Source organism: Cajanus cajan, chromosome 4 (assembly GCF_000230855.2).
Source record: "Cajanus cajan strain Asha chromosome 4, NIPB_CcT2T_4, whole genome shotgun sequence".
In the NCBI taxonomy this organism is placed as follows: Eukaryota; Viridiplantae; Streptophyta; class Magnoliopsida; order Fabales; family Fabaceae; genus Cajanus; species Cajanus cajan.
The window spans coordinates 68,353,232-68,369,629 of record NC_138520.1 but is presented as its reverse complement, the minus strand read 5'-3'; the positions used below and the strand labels follow the sequence as shown (position 1 = coordinate 68,369,629).

The window sequence follows — 16,398 nt, the reverse complement described above, 5'->3', positions numbered from 1 at the left end:
TATCTTAAAAATAATTGAATGTTGTTTTCTTACTTATGCCAACCATTGATGGAATGCTCTAATATTTCCTTGTGTCCAAGCACTTCTTTACTCCTAATAAATTAAGCTCATCATCCTAGTTCGCCGAGTTAGTATTTATGCTAAAATAAATCTCATATTTGTGAAGATTAAGAGAATGCCTTAACAGTTGTTCATAAACATCCAACACCATCTTCATAATTGAGCTTTCCTACAAATTTGCTATAAAAAATAGGCAACAATCGTCTACAAATAACAGGTAAGTAATAAGAGGAGCACATTTACAAATTCTAACATTGAGAATATCCCTTATTGCTTATAATTTTTTTTATCAATTTAATCAGACCTTCTGCACATAAAAGGAACAAATATGGCCTAGCAAAAAAAAGAGGAACAAATTAATATGGAGATAAGGGATCACTTTGTCTCAACTCGTGTCATGGGACAAAGGTCCAACTCTATCATTATTAACTATAATAAAATAATTATTTGTTTTAATGCACAACATGATTCAATATACCCACTATTAATCAAAATTAAGTTTAAGCATCATGACAGCTAACAATCCCCAATCAACATAGTCATAGGCTTTACTGATGTCAATTTTTAGAGTTACATCGTCTCTACGACCACTTCTCTTGCATTACAAGTAGTGGATAAATTCAGAAGCAACCAAAGAATTATCTATAATAGATTGACCATTAAGAAAGACAAATTGTTCAAAATAAATACACTTTGATAGAATAGCTCAAAACATGTTCACAATAGCTCAATTTTTTTTTAAAATTAAATTAATAATAAATAATTTATTATTAATTTTTAATGTATTTATAATAAATATCTTTATAATTAATTTAAGCAATGTAACCTATTTAGGATTTATTTGGTATACGATAAATTTTTTCATGCATAAAAAAATATGATTTATGAGAATTATAAATCTTAGGAATCATAATTCTTGAAAATGATGAAAATCTGTTTAGTTGACCATAAATATTTATAAGAATATTTATAAATATTAGTTAAAATTAAAGACTTTTATTACATTAAATTAAATAAGTAAATAAAGATAATCAGACATTTTTATCGCATTGAATTTTTTTTTAACTCAGAAAAAATGTTAGTTTTTCACCTCTTCCATAAGAACAATTTGGTGAAAAACTTTTGTAAAATCCAATTTAGGGAAATAATATCTTCAATGAATGTTATTTTTTAAATAACAAATTAAATATAAAAAAATTAACATTTACAACTTCAAATTCTTAAAATAGTAAAAGTTTTTTTGTGTGTCAAACGTCTCTTAGTGTGAACACAGAGATTGTTCCAACTAATGTTGTGATATTATTTTTTTTTATAAATTAAATTATAACATAGTTGGACAAACTTTCCTAAAAGTAATTTAAGAAATTTTTTTTATAAAAAATTTAGAATAAATTAATTTACAATATTTTATATTAACTTTTTTAAAAGAAAAATATTATTGCACTTTCATTAATATTTTTTTTAATACTTTTCTATTATTATTATTATTTAAAAATATAAACGTATAAGGACCAAACATGAATATTCACTAAATGAGATGTGTGACCATAAACATTGTGATTTCCAATGATTTTCACAAAAAAGATTTTTTTTTATAAAGAAAGTGTGTTAGAATTATGCTTTTCAAATTTTTTTAAAGTTATTATAAGTTAGTTTTAATATATAAAAAAATCTAGCTTATTTATGTATTTTTAATCCTAAAACTACTTATAAAGAAATTTATTTAAATAAATTTTATGTACTACAAATATAAAATAATTTTGACAAATTCATACACTTTTACAATAATTATCTAATAAATCAAATAAATAATAATTTTTAATCAGTTAATATAAACTCTATATATTAAACATAAACGTATTTTTTGTGTGAAAATATTTTTTAAAATTTTTATTCAATGGGCGCGGACGGAGGAACCTCATGACTAGGACCTCCTCCACGGGCCTCAGCAGAGACAGAAGCCGACGTCCCCTGCTCGGCATCCAGAAAGTCCACAATGGGGACCCCCGACCTTGCCTGCGAAAATCAACCCCATGTCAAAAATAAACAAGGTGACATACGGGGAACCACAAAATCAAGTAAACAAACACTACCTACCTCAGCAGCTTGGGCGACCCGCTCGGTAGCCTGTGTCGCCGCCTCAGGGGCATTTCCCGCCTGCAAAAAACGACCCCAGGTCAAGCGACCAGAAAGCATAATAAAAGGATTAACGAAAAACCCAAGAAACAAGATACTCACCACCTCGGTAACTCGAGCAACTTGCTTAGCAGCCTAGTCTCCCACCTCGGCAGCGGTCGCCCCGACCTGCGAAAAGATACACTCCGCCTCAATAAACCAAACAAAGTCAGCACAAAAGACGCGCATAAAGAGATAGGACACTCACCTCGGCGGCCTGCACAGTGAGCCACCCCCTCAGAGGCCACCTGGGGCGGTGGACTCTCGGTGAGATCCACCGCATCAGCATCGGCGGCCTTGGAGGCCACCTCCTCGGCGTCCGCAGAGGCGGAAGTCCCCCCAACCTCCCTCGCTCCCCTCTTCCTTTTTCGGCTGGCCTGTAGAGGGGGAACATCCTCCTCTTGGGGCTCGGGGACCTCAAGTTCTGTGACATTGTAGCGATGCTTAAGCTCGCGCCACAAATTCTTCCCCATGATACCTACAAGCAAGAAGCAAAACACATCAGCAAAAGAAAGCTACACAAACCCCAAGCCACCAAAAAATAAACAAAATACTCACTCTCCAAGCCCCTCTCCCTGTATGCCGAGTTCGCAAGCGACAGAACGAGCTTGCAATCCAGCGGGCGAGGAAGTGCATCGAGGTTGTCGATAGCGGCCACCTCCGAGGCCGTTAGTTTCACCAGGCCTACCCCGTGAAACCTAGACGGCTTGGGGCACCAGCAGAAAGGGAATTTCGGCAGCCCGCCGAAGTAAAACGCCCCATCCTCCAAGGGGTCAACATCCACAAGAGCAACCCGGAAAAACTCTTGCTTGAAATTTTTATACGACTGGGAGTAGGGGGTAAACAAACCCCCATCCCTACTCCCACTCAAGGACAGAATGCCATATGGCGGAACGCCTAACTTCAACTGATAAAAATGAAGAAAGACGAGAAGGGATACCTCTATCCCCAAAACTATACACAGGACTTGAAAAGCCCTCAAGAAACCCCAACTATTAGGGTGCAACTGGCAAGGAGCCGCGTTGACATGGTTCAAAAAATCACACTCAAACTGAGTGAAAGGAAGACAGACGCCTAAATCCCTAAAGAAACAATAGTACATATAGAAATGGGGAGAATCGGTAGACTTCCCCATGTACACACCCTCACCAGCCTGACAAGGTTCAAGCCGGATCATTCGGGAGATAGAAGGGTCGCAAACCCTGCACGACCTTACGACCCTATTGACCTCAAGAAAGGTCCGGAAGACACTTTGGACGCCCCCCACCTCGCACTTGACCCAGTCATAGCCAGGAATGCCCAGCTCCGGGCCCCGGGGCGGATCCCTCTTTTCGGCGGCGGCTTTCCCGGTAGCCACCGCCTTACCACGAGCCTTGCCCCGAGAAGGCGCAGAAGAACCGACACCACTTCCCCCAGCCATGAAAAAGACAAGAAAAGCTTAAAGAAGGTTGGGGAAGAGGGAAAAAGAAGACTGCAAAAAGGAAGTACCTGGAGCTCTCCCTCAAAAATCAACCCTAATAGTGACTAGGTTACCGGAAACGGCGGCGGAAACGGAGAAGACGGAGACGGAAGACAAGCAGAAAAACGAGAGCAACGGCGTACACAAGAAGCCACAAGAATGGAAAAGAGCAAAGTGAAAAAGGCCAAGAGGCGCGAGTGAGAGAAAATAAAAAACTCTCCCCCATAATTTCAAAACGGTCACGACACGTGTCACCCAAGGGACACGCCTGACCACACATTAAATGAGACCCATTATGACAGAGGAAGCCATCATTGCATAACCGTCATGACCACTAACGCGCCGACCTCGCGTTTCGAAATACGAAACGACTTTTGCACACGTGGCATCTCGACAGGCGGACATACGTGAAGGGTCACTTCTCCCTGGCGAGCTCGGTCTTAACTCCTCGACCTACGATTTTCGGAGCTCGGGGGGCTAGTGTACTGACCGTACCGCGAAGCCGAGCTCCAAGCTCGGCATCACAGTGCAAGATGATCTCGGGCACGCGTCATACGACGTCAGCTCGGCATTCAGGTGAATTACAACTGATTCCCGAGAATCTCGCCCATACGAGATCCATTATCTAATCACTGATTACTGAAGATCTCGCCCCAGATGAGATCCGCTATCATATTTTATCACAGGCCCAGAGCCCAAAGCAACCCTAATTCACTCCAAGGTACGTGCATTACTTATACGAGACTATTACTCATACAAACCCTAACTTTAGCATCGGAGTCTCTTTTGCAGGTACCACCCCCATCTTGGAGCATCAGTGTACTAGTGAAGGAGACTCACCAATCTTACTTGGAAGATCGTCCCTACGACAAATTCCGGTAAGAACATAATATATAAAAAAATCTAGTTTATTTATGTATTTTTAATCCTAAAACTACTTATAAAGAAATTTATTTAAATAAATTTTATGTACTACAAATATAAAATAATTTTGACAAATTCATACACTTTTACAATAATTATCTAATAAATCATATAAATAATAATTTTTAATCAGTTAATATAAACTCTATATATTAAACATAAACGTATTTTTTGTGTGAAAATATTTTTTAAAATTTTTATTCAATGGGAGAATTTTAATTTTTTAATTTATTATATAATTCAATTTTTGTTTATCATAATAATTTATGATTTAAAATTTAATATTTTAAAAATAAATTATTAATAAATAAAAATACTGTATTACAATATAAATTATTTATTATAAATCTAAATTATTCCACAGATGTTATAATTTATATATTTTAATATAATATTTATTTGTATATATATTTTATTATAAATTTTATTTATATAATAAATATTTAATATATTAGTGTAATTTTTTTTATAACATCTAAAATACTAGTATAATATTTTCTTGATAAAGATAAAAAAAATTATAAAGATGATCGCAATACAATTTGAATTTGGATCCCTATGTTTCTAACTAACTTAACTCCCTCCCGACTAATTTTAGTGGTCAAATTCTAGTATAATATAATTACTAAACTTTTAGTCCAAAAAAGAAATGGTTAATAACTTTTTGTTTTTTGGATATTTATATTAAATATTTGAAAAAAAATCTCGGTGTATATATATATTTTTGATTTGTAAATCTTGCTGTATATAATAATCTTACAGAAAATTACTTTTGTGTCTGTAATACCCTTATCCAAAGGTTTCAAACCAAAAAGAAAAATAAAAAAAAATATAAAAGTGTCTTAAATTGATAAGATAATATGAATGTTTTTCTGTAAAAAAAGGGGAAGAGAATGGAGAGAGTAATGGCATTGGACGGTGGTGGCCCGAAGAAGGGAAGAAACTAGAAAGAGAAAGAAAGCAGTAACGAAAAAGCAAAGCATTGGATTGGCATCGCCATAATAACTATTGCTATTACTATTACTATTACCATTACCATTACCATTACCATCGCCATTGCTATTGCTGCGTCACGTTCACGTTCACGTTCCTCTCTCCAAATCTCAATCCCTCACCACATTCCCCTTTCATCATCTCCAAATCCACTTTCCCCCTACTCTCGAATTTCGCCTCAATCGATCAACTAGGTTTTCATCCTTGCCCTGGGACTGATCCCAGATCCGCAATGGATAGGGCTCCACTGATCCCTCTTCCTTTATGAGTTCCGATGAGTTTCTCCTCCTCGAATCGGATCCTCGCCCCGTGATTCACCACCGCCGCGGCAAATCAGCTTCCCGCTCCTTCGCCTCCATCTCCGCCGCCGATGTTGCCGCCGCCGCCGCTGAGGCCATCATCCTCGACGCCGATGTGAAAGACGGCAGCGACGTCCTCCTCTCCGACGACTACAGCTTCCACTCCGCCTTCGCCGATCCCAAGTTCCCCTGGGAATGCCCCACGCGCCACCGCTCGGTCTCGTGGGGCGCCATGGAGCTGCGTGACGCCGCGCCCTTCGAGATTTCCGGAGCCAACACCGCCGCAACCACCGCCAACAAATCCGCTAGGGTTAGACACAAGAGCGTGCAATTCGACGACGTCGCGTTACACGAGGACAGCGCCAGGTTGATCTACATCAACGACCCCAAACGCACCAACGACAAGTACGAGTTCACCGGGAACGAGATCCGCACCAGCAGATACACGTTTGTTACGTTCCTCCCTAAGAATCTGTTCATTCAGTTCCACCGTGTCGCGTATTTGTATTTCCTCGCCATTGCAGCTCTGAACCAGCTTCCTCCGCTGGCCGTGTTCGGGAGGACCGTGTCGCTCTTCCCTCTCTTGTTCGTGCTCTGCGTTACCGCCATTAAGGATGGCTACGAGGACTGGCGCCGGCACCGCTCCGATCGCAACGAGAACAACCGCGAGTCGCTTGTTCTTCAGTCCGGCGACTTCCGGTCGAAGAAGTGGAAGAGGATTCAGGCCGGCGAGGTCGTGAAGATCTTCTCCGACGAGACGATTCCGGCGGATATGGTTCTGCTTGGGACGAGTGATCAGAGTGGTCTTGCTTATATTCAGACCTTGAATTTGGATGGAGAGTCCAATTTGAAGACTAGGTATGCTCGCCAGGAGACGGCGTCGGCGGTGTCCTCGGAGGCTTGTGATGTTTTCGGTGTGATTCGATGCGAGCAGCCCAATAGGAATATTTATGAGTTCACTGCCAATATGGAGTTCAATGGGATTAAGTTTTCGCTTAGTCAGTCTAACATTGTTTTGCGTGGTTGCCAATTGAAGAACACGGATTGGATAATCGGTGTTGTGGTTTATGCAGGGCAGGAAACTAAGGCAATGCTGAACAGTGCAGCTTCTTCTTCCAAGAGAAGCAAACTGGAAGGTTATATGAACCGGGAAACCCTTTGGTTGTCGATTTTCCTTTTTATCATGTGTTTGGTTGTGGCCATTGGGATGTGTCTTTGGCTGGTGCGCCACAATAATCAGCTTGATACATTGCCTTATTATAGAAAAAGATACTTCAGCAATGGGCCGGATAATAGAAAGAAGTATAAGTATTATGGGATACCGATGGAGGCGTTTTTCTCCTTTTTGAGTTCTGTTATAGTGTTTCAGATAATGATACCGATATCTCTTTACATCACCATGGAGTTGGTTCGATTGGGTCAGTCATACTTCATGATTGAAGACAAGGATATGTTTGATGCCAGCTCTGGGTCAAGGTTTCAGTGTAGATCGTTAAATATAAACGAAGACTTGGGCCAAATACGGTATGTGTTTTCAGACAAGACAGGAACACTAACAGAAAACAAAATGGAATTCCGGAGGGCTAGTGTACATGGGAAGAATTACGGGAGCTCCTTGCCTATGGTTGAGAATACAGGTATGCGGTCTCCTCTTGAGATTATCTAATTTTTGACTGCTTAACGATCTGGTACGGTGCCATTATTTCTTGTCTCGCCATTGCAGTTTGAAATCCTTGTTACTGAAAGGCTAATTATTATTTATGGTTGAGATTAAGAGAAAATGTTGATTTCTTGTGCAAGTCTGAGAAATGAATTCATTAGTTATGCTTTTTGATTGCCTTGATTTATGATAATGGTTGTTCTGCTGGACAGTTTGATGCTAATTGATTGGTGCCAGTATAACGTGCTTTTTGGTTGTTATTTTTATTCAATTACTTACAATTGATCCTGGGATAGTCCTTACTTATTCAATTGCTTATCTCTGAGTTAGCTGGTATTTTTCTTTCTATTGTTCAATTTCTTCTTGCCAGATGGATTATTAGATGAAATGGCCAGGATCTCCAATTATTATTTTTTTATTACAAACATACGATTCAGTTATAAATTTTGATCTATAAGGTAGAAGGTGTCATCTGTGTGAGTACTGATCAGAAACCATTTGACAAATTTGCTGGTGCTTATATATCACAAGACTTCTTTTTTTAATGATTGCAGCAGCAACAGATGTTACTCCTAAACGGAGATGGAAGCTCAAATCTGAAATTGCGGTTGATTCTGAACTGATGACAATGTTACAGAAAGACTCGCGTAGAGCAGAAAGAATTGCTGCTCATGAGTTTTTTCTTACATTGGCTGCTTGTAACACTGTTATTCCTATACTTGGTGATGGTGGATTTACCAGTTGTGGAACTATTGAACTAAATGAAGATATTAGACGCATTGATTACCAGGGAGAATCTCCTGATGAACAAGCTCTAGTTTCTGCAGCCTCTGCATATGGATATACTCTTTTTGAGCGAACATCTGGGCATATTGTTATAGACGTCAATGGTGAGAAACTCAGGTAGATAGTGACTTCCTTTTGGTGGGGGACCTACTTGCTTTACTATGTTTTAACAATGTTTCACATATATAATTAATAAAACTTTTATGTGCTTGAATATTCTATTTCTATCTGGGCATATTTTATTCAGTAACTTCATTATCTCTGTCATGTATAGATTGGATGTATTGGGCCTGCATGAGTTTGATAGTGTGCGGAAGAGAATGTCTGTTGTTATTCGGTTTCCGGACAATGTGGTAAAGGTGTTAGTCAAAGGCGCTGATACTTCAATGTTTAGCATTTTGGAAAATGGAAGTGAGACTAACAATAACATATGGCATGCAACTCAGAGCCATTTGAATGAATATTCTTCACAAGGTTTGCGCACTCTTGTAATTGCCTCCAGGGATCTTTCTGATGCTGAACTTGAGGAGTGGCAAAGCAGGTATGAAGAGGCAAGTACTTCATTGACTGACAGATCTACCAAACTGCGTCAAACAGCAGCTCTTATAGAATGCGATTTAAAGTTACTTGGAGCAACTGGAATTGAGGACAAGCTACAAGAGGGTGTACCAGAAGCCATTGAGGCTCTACGGCAAGCTGGAATCAAGGTCTGGGTTCTCACCGGTGATAAGCAAGAGACAGCAATTTCAATTGGTCTTTCCTGCAAACTTCTTAGTGGAGACATGCAGCAGATTATTATAAATGGCACTTCAGAGGGGGAATGTAGAAATCTTTTGGCCGATGCTAAAGCCAAATATGGTGTGAAATCTTCAAGTGGAGGGCGTTGGAATCTGAAGCACAAAACCGAAGATGAACATGATGATCTTGATATTCTCAACGGTTCAAAGTCATTGAGCTTTCCCAAATGGAATCTTGGAAAGGAAGAAGGAACTAATGCTCCATTGGCACTCATAATTGATGGAAACAGTTTGGTTTATATTTTGGAGAAGGAACTGGAGTCAGAGGTAAAACATGCCTTTTCTCTTGGTGTTGTTGTAGTAATATACCACTGCTTTAAATTTTGAGTTGTTAAATAAAATAAAACTTTAGCGTAAATATTTACTGATTTCCTTTTTCCTTTCAGCAGCTTTTCGACCTTGCAACTTCATGTAGGGTTGTGCTGTGTTGTCGTGTTGCTCCCTTGCAAAAGGCAGGAATTGTTGATCTGATAAAGAAGCGCACAGACGATATGACACTGGCCATAGGTGATGGTAAGTTCTTTATAGTGATATGAACTTGCACTTAATTTGCATTTGGATTTCTTGGGGCCTGGTTGATGGTAATTTGCGTACAAGGTTGAGGTCATCAGGCTTCAGCTAGTGTTTCCAGATGGATTTTGATATAAAATTTGGTTTGAAATGAACTTAATCTTGTTTATTTTGATTAATTTTTACAGGGGCCAATGATGTTGCAATGATCCAAAGGGCAGATGTTGGTGTAGGAATATGTGGACAGGAAGGGCGCCAAGCAGTGATGGCATCAGATTTTGCTATGGGACAGTTTCAGTTCATAAAAAAATTACTTCTGGTTCATGGGCACTGGAATTATCAGCGAGTCGGATATTTAGTTCTGTACAACTTCTACCGCAATGCTGTCTTTGTATTGATGTTATTTTGGTATGTATGTTTGTCTTTGGATATCACAGTTGAGTTACTTGTGATTATGAGTTGGCCTCTATTTCGTGGTTTCTTTTGCTAGCCCTGATCTTTCAGGCATTTGAACTAAAGCTTAATTATAAACACATGATTTTCATTAGAGAAGTGCTACTCTCTGACACATTGTTTTTAAAACACTCCTATTTATTGGAAATCACAAAATTTTCTGGGATGCACATCCTATTTAATGAACACTTCTCATGATTTTGTAGTTTTCAATAAATTTTAATCAATAGGAGACTGTGTTGCTAGCACTTCTCGTATTGTGATTTCTGCCTATGATAGTAATTGGCTGTTTGCAGATAATTGACAAAAGGATTTTTCCATATTTAGATGTCAAGTGTCAACTTTTTATTTATTTATTTATTTATATATATATATATTTTATTATTTATTATTTTTATTTTTTATATACAATTCCATCTTATTATATTCTGGTACTACATGTCTGGAAATAGTATATTTCTCCCCTCTTTTAGCTATCTTTATTGATGTGTAAAACTGGGGGAGGGGGGGTGTATCATAAATTCTGGGTTCAAAGATAGAAGTTACTTGATTTTAATAATATACTTGCAGGTTTGATGAGAATTTAAACATTCTGATGTATATTGTCTTTCTTTTCTTTAGGTATATATTATGCACAGCTTTTTCTACAACTTCTGCGTTGACAGATTGGAGTAGTGTTTTCTATTCTGTGATATACACATCAATACCTACTATTATTGTTGGTATTCAGGACAAGGACTTGAGTCATAAGACACTCTTGCAGTATCCAAAACTGTATGGTTCAGGTTACAGGCACGAAGCTTACAATATGCAATTATTTTGGATCACAATGATTGACACAGTATGGCAGAGCCTTGTTCTCTTCTACATTCCATTGTTCACTTATAAGGACAGTTCAATTGATATATGGAGCATGGGCAGTTTGTGGACGATTGCAGTTGTTATCCTTGTAAATGTACACCTGGCTATGGACATCAACCGTTGGGTATTAATTACTCATGTTGCTATCTGGGGATCAATAATCATTACATATGGATGCATGGTGGTATTGGATTCCATACCTGTCTTTCCCAATTACTGGTTAGTTATATGTGTCCTTCAACAAGTATTTTGTATTATAATATAGATAAAGCTGTACTGCAGTAGGGTATAATATATGGCTAACCTGTCTCTCAAAATCATTGTAGGACTATTTATCACCTGGCAAGGTCCCCTACATATTGGATAACAATTTTGCTTATAATTATTGTGGCATTGCTCCCTCGCTTTACTTGCAAAGTTGTTTATCAAATCTTTTGGCCTTCAGATATCCAGATAGCTAGAGAATCTGAGTTAATGAGAAAACGACAGAATAATTTGCAGCCGAGGCAACAAGTTTCCAGTTAACTTGTGTTACTGTCCTGTGTCTTATAGAAACTACAGAAATTACAATTGAAATGGCTTCCCTTGTATTTGTCCATCACAATGCATTCTTGCGGCAGTCGGTTGTATAATTGATCAGGTAAGGGCATGTTTTCTCTCTTCTATTATTATTATTATTATCATCATCATCATCATCATCATAATGATGATTTTTTTCTTCATTTTTCTGGTATTATTTTCCTGTACACTAGTTTCCTTGGGCTTAGTAGCTAGCCAAGAATAACTATATTTTAGATTGTAAATTGTCCAACACCTGTTCATATTAGTCCAGTCTTCTGTGGGTATACAACATCCCTTTCTCATTAAAGTGGAAATTTTGAACCAGAGGTAGATCCAGAAAACGTCTGTGGGGTAGAATGCTTAGACATGCATAATTGCGTTGAGGTAAAAGTCACATAGAAGTCAAAATAGTGGAGTTGAAGGCTTAAGAATGCATATATTTTACAATGAAAAAAAATAAATTGAGGAGACCCCTCCTTCCACCAGGATCATATTCTGTTCATGCCCTGAACATAAATCTGCTAATGGAGATACATTAAATAATTTATTTGAGCAGAAAACTGTTTACTGTTGTAGAGATAATATATAACCATTAGAGCATTAGGTTGATACTCAGTTGAATAATGAAGTATTACTTGAGCTCTTCTGCCCTCAAGCCCCGCATTTTTTTTTTTAGGTGGTGCGGACACTGGGCTTACACTAATTGTATGTGGAATGGAAAGGGGTAAGCAGTTGGATAATGGCAGTGGTTGGTTAACAGATAGGAAAATGGAGAGAGAATAAGAGTTTATTTAAATTTGGGTTTCTTCAAGAAACTAATTGGTTTTTTGACTTTTTCTTAGAAACTAATTCATTTTATTTCAGTTTGTGCGTCTTTTTTAGAATGATGAACATATACTTGAAATAGACAAGGTCTTCATAAATGTGAAGATGGAAAATTGTTGTTAAAAATGCTCTTGTTGAATGTTGCAAATCAACATTACTCTTCCAATTGCTACAATGTGTACACTAGGCAACAGATAGATGAAACAATATTTAAAATTGGCTGGGCTTGTAGTTCTGTTTATGTATATGGTTAGAAATTTTAGTGTTGAATAATTGATGTCTTCCTCCAAACGCTTTTTTGAATTTAGTAAGTTGTCAAATAACATGGTCTGAAGGTGGATTAAATGTCGTTTGATATCCTGAAACAAGGATCTTTCAATCCTACTGGATTGTTGGATAAAGTTTGCCAACAGTCTGGCTTTAGTTCTGTTGGCCATTTGTCTATAGGAATCTGTCTCCGTTGGCTTATTATAGTTTGTATAATTATTGAGCTTTGTTGGGAAAACCTCCAGCCCCACACCGACTAGAGATGGTGCCAAAGTACTGTATAAGTTGGAGGCAATCTTTATCCTATGAGCTAGCTATTTGAGTTGAGTTAGGTTGATATCCAAATTCTAAGAAGTTCCATTTGGGGGATTTTGTTGTATCATGGATGCCGTGTATTGTAAACATGTTTAGCAAAGTTCAGATTCAAAGAAACATGTTAGTGTGCGAAATTTCCATCTCATGCAAGCTTTTTGTGGTCATACAAGTGTATGGGTCATTATTTGTTTTGTGCTAACACTTCCTACATGATTAAGAAAAAATGACTTGCGTGTTCAAGTTTGTTGTGCCTGGTTCTGATTTTTGTGGTCTAAATTTTCCAGACGAGATGCTGTAGCAGATTGCAGTGGTGTAAGACAAATGCTTGGCATCCAACACACTAACAGATTATGTCGCAGGGAAGCACATGCCAAGGTTAGCAAACAGCTTGCCTGGCTTTTCAAATGCCTCACGTCAGGTCAGGAACGTAAATAGGAGATTGAGGTTGGAGGTGGCTCAGACTCGGGTATCTGTATCTCAGCAAATTTGATGTGGGTGGAATTTTATCAGTGGCAACTTGATAATAATTACCCACGGTTTATAGAGAAGTGTGTGAGAGAGTAGAGTGTAACTAGTGTACTATAGTTCTGTAAAATCAGGCTTGAAAAACGTCCTTTAAAAGGAGAGTGTCTCGAGAAAGGACAATGATAGGAAAGAAAAAGTATTTTTCACAATCCCTGCACCTCTCGCCTCTTCTCAATAACTAAATTAATTGCATTTATTAGCATGTTTGATCCCACGGCGGGGATGTGGATTTTCAAAATCAAAAGCAAATAGATATAGATTTGGCGTGGTTTTCTCTCTTCCGAATTGGTTTCCAAACATGCTGTTTGTTCTTCTCTTACGATTGTGTGATTTTGGTCTTCTGATAATTTGAATTTAGCTTGTTTCTTTTAATTGCTATAATGAAGGATGCATTTTATTGAGGGTCCGAAGATGCATCTTTTGTTTATATTAAATAAAATGCATTTTTGTTGCAATTAAGAAATAATTTTATTGTCTTTTAAGTAATTAATAAATAAAAAATTCATTTTAACATTGAATAGTGTGCGTGTTGATATATATAGTTTTGAATTTTGAACTATTATTTGAGGATCATAGTTAATTTTTTTTTAGGTTAATAAATATTTTTTTGGTTTTTTTTAATCTTAATATATAAAAATAGTTTTGGTCATTATTTTGTATATTATTGTTTAACTTCCAATTTAAGTTTAATTGTCTTTTTGAAACATTTGGATCATTTTCGATTCTGGGCATAATTTTAGACTTTTTTTCATTAGTTTAAAATGTAAAATTTGTCGTTCTAGATTTATTTACATAAAAATTATAAAATTAATGTCCGAATATTTCACAAGCAATAAAAAGTTGATCTTAGTATTTTTTCAATTTTCGAGTTTGTGGTATTTATTTTTATGTAATTTTCATCATATTTATCTTTTTTTTTCTTCAACTGTTTTGGATCATAATTTATAAATTTTATGGCTTGAATTACCAAAAAAAAATGGTTGTAATTGTTATTTTGGAAGGATAATATTTAGAGGAATGTTAACGTTCTTTTTAACGCCTATCTAGCACTCAAATTAAAAGATTAAAAATAAACCTCTTAAAAAATAAAAGACAAGATTTTCGCACCAAGATAAAATAAAAGACAAAAATTATGTTTTTAATGGACGAGGTATGCGTGTGTGGAACGGTGGAAGTTCAGGCCTTATGAAATGATTGAGAGTTGTTGGAAGTTGAAATGCGTGGTCCTCGGAAGTGAACAGCAAACCGCGTGCATTTTTAAATAACACTAAAATCTATAAAAAAGACAATTGCATTTTTATATTTATATTTAATTTTTTATTAATATATTTTTTTTAAAATAAAATAATACATATAAAAAATAATAGCTACTTTTTTTTTATAAAAAAAATAGCAACTTACAACTCATTAAAAAAGTATTTAATTTTTTTTTATGAAAACACGAAATATCTTTTTATTACTAGTAACAGAAATGATATATTGAAATATAATAGATGCTAATAAAAATACACTTCTAACACCAAAAATTGAACTAGAGGCAATATCTACATAAATGTATCAAACTAGTTCTTTATTCTCTTATTAGTTCATTTTTATAGACTAAATCTTAGGCAAATTTGAAGGATAATTTGATTAATTGATATAATTCTTTTAAAATATCATAATTATGATGTTACTTCAATCTTTCGAGGAGTGAAATATCATTATGATTAACATTGTTTTACACGTTTCATTCCCCAATAATGTATAATTTTTAAATGAGGTAAAATTATTAATAAGAGTGCATGCATGGATATAAATTCACTTACTTTTTATACCCTAGGATCTAGTTGAGCTAAACTAATATTTCATCCCTTGCTTTTATTTTCTTGAATGCATCGTTTTGACTTTTGAATTCTAGAATGGTACCTTGATTTTATTATAAAAAAATTGTATGTTAACTGAATATAGATGGCTTGATCTGTCCTTAATTAAGAGACAAGATTGAATCTTACATGAAAGAAGTCTTCTCACAATTAGTTTGTTCACACTTGTCTTTTCTCACATTCATACTATAACCTTCACCAATCTATTTTTTGTTTGTTTGGAACTTTAGATCGTTTAGAGATCAATCTCAAATTCTTTTTCATACTTTCTGGATTACTTGTTCTCAAATTTTAAATGACTTTTAATCAAAGATGAATTACGATAAATTGTTACATTACACAAGAAACTTTTCTCTATTAAATATTTCATTAGAACAACAAACTTGCAAACAAAATAAATATATTATTATGAATTTATAATCAAGTCATACAAGTAAAATTGTATTATCAATTCTTAGAATAGTGGATTTAAGCCTAACTCAACCTACAAAACCGGCTTATAAGGTGAGGGTTGCTTTCCACTTATATATTTATTAATTGCCTAATCTCTAGTCGATATGAGACTTGAGTTTTTCTCAATACACCCCCAACACTGTTGGACTTGGTACATGGATAAATGGTAGGTAATCCTTTTTTAATGATCGAGGATTGACAGGACTTGAATACACCCCCTCATGCCTATGGTGCATGTATCGATAAATGGTAGGTGACCCATTTTTAAGAATCTAGGATAGATCTGATATCATTTTAGAATAGTGAATTTAAGTCTAACTTAACCCTACAAAATTGACTTATAAGGTGAGAGTTATTTTCTACTTATATACAATTTAATTGCTTAATCTCTAATCGATGTGAGACTTAAATTTTTCTTAATAAACTGAAACTTGTATATTTCATGCGAGTTCTTTATGTAAATAAAGCACGTGATTACATTAATGGAATTTCCTAGTTGTTACCAATGATAACCATGTGCGAGGCCATGAATGGTGGACTGAATCTAAACTGGGAATGAAATAGAAAAGCTTCTTACACTCATCAACATGTCACATAAATATAGCATACA

At 36.1% G+C, this 16,398-nt stretch overlaps 1 protein-coding gene across 2 annotated transcripts; it reads left to right on the top strand.

Annotated features, from left to right (window-relative positions):
- Positions 1 to 5,490: 5,490 nt before the first annotated feature.
- LOC109816763 (phospholipid-transporting ATPase 1) lies at positions 5,491 to 13,751 on the top strand. 2 transcript variants are annotated; one of them, XM_020381877.3, is made up of 8 exons: positions 5,491 to 7,547; positions 8,125 to 8,473; positions 8,631 to 9,420; positions 9,543 to 9,666; positions 9,852 to 10,071; positions 10,738 to 11,196; positions 11,304 to 11,617; positions 13,230 to 13,751. In XM_020381877.3, the coding sequence occupies exons 1-7, from the start codon at positions 5,876 to 5,878 to the stop codon at positions 11,500 to 11,502; spliced, it is 3,813 nt and encodes a 1,270-aa protein (XP_020237466.1). In that variant the 5' UTR covers positions 5,491 to 5,875; the 3' UTR covers positions 11,503 to 11,617; positions 13,230 to 13,751. The 2 variants fall into 2 exon arrangements, with proteins under 2 accessions (XP_020237466.1, XP_020237465.1); XM_020381876.3 differs by having other exon boundaries at positions 9,540 to 9,666.
- Positions 13,752 to 16,398: the final 2,647 nt, after the last annotated feature.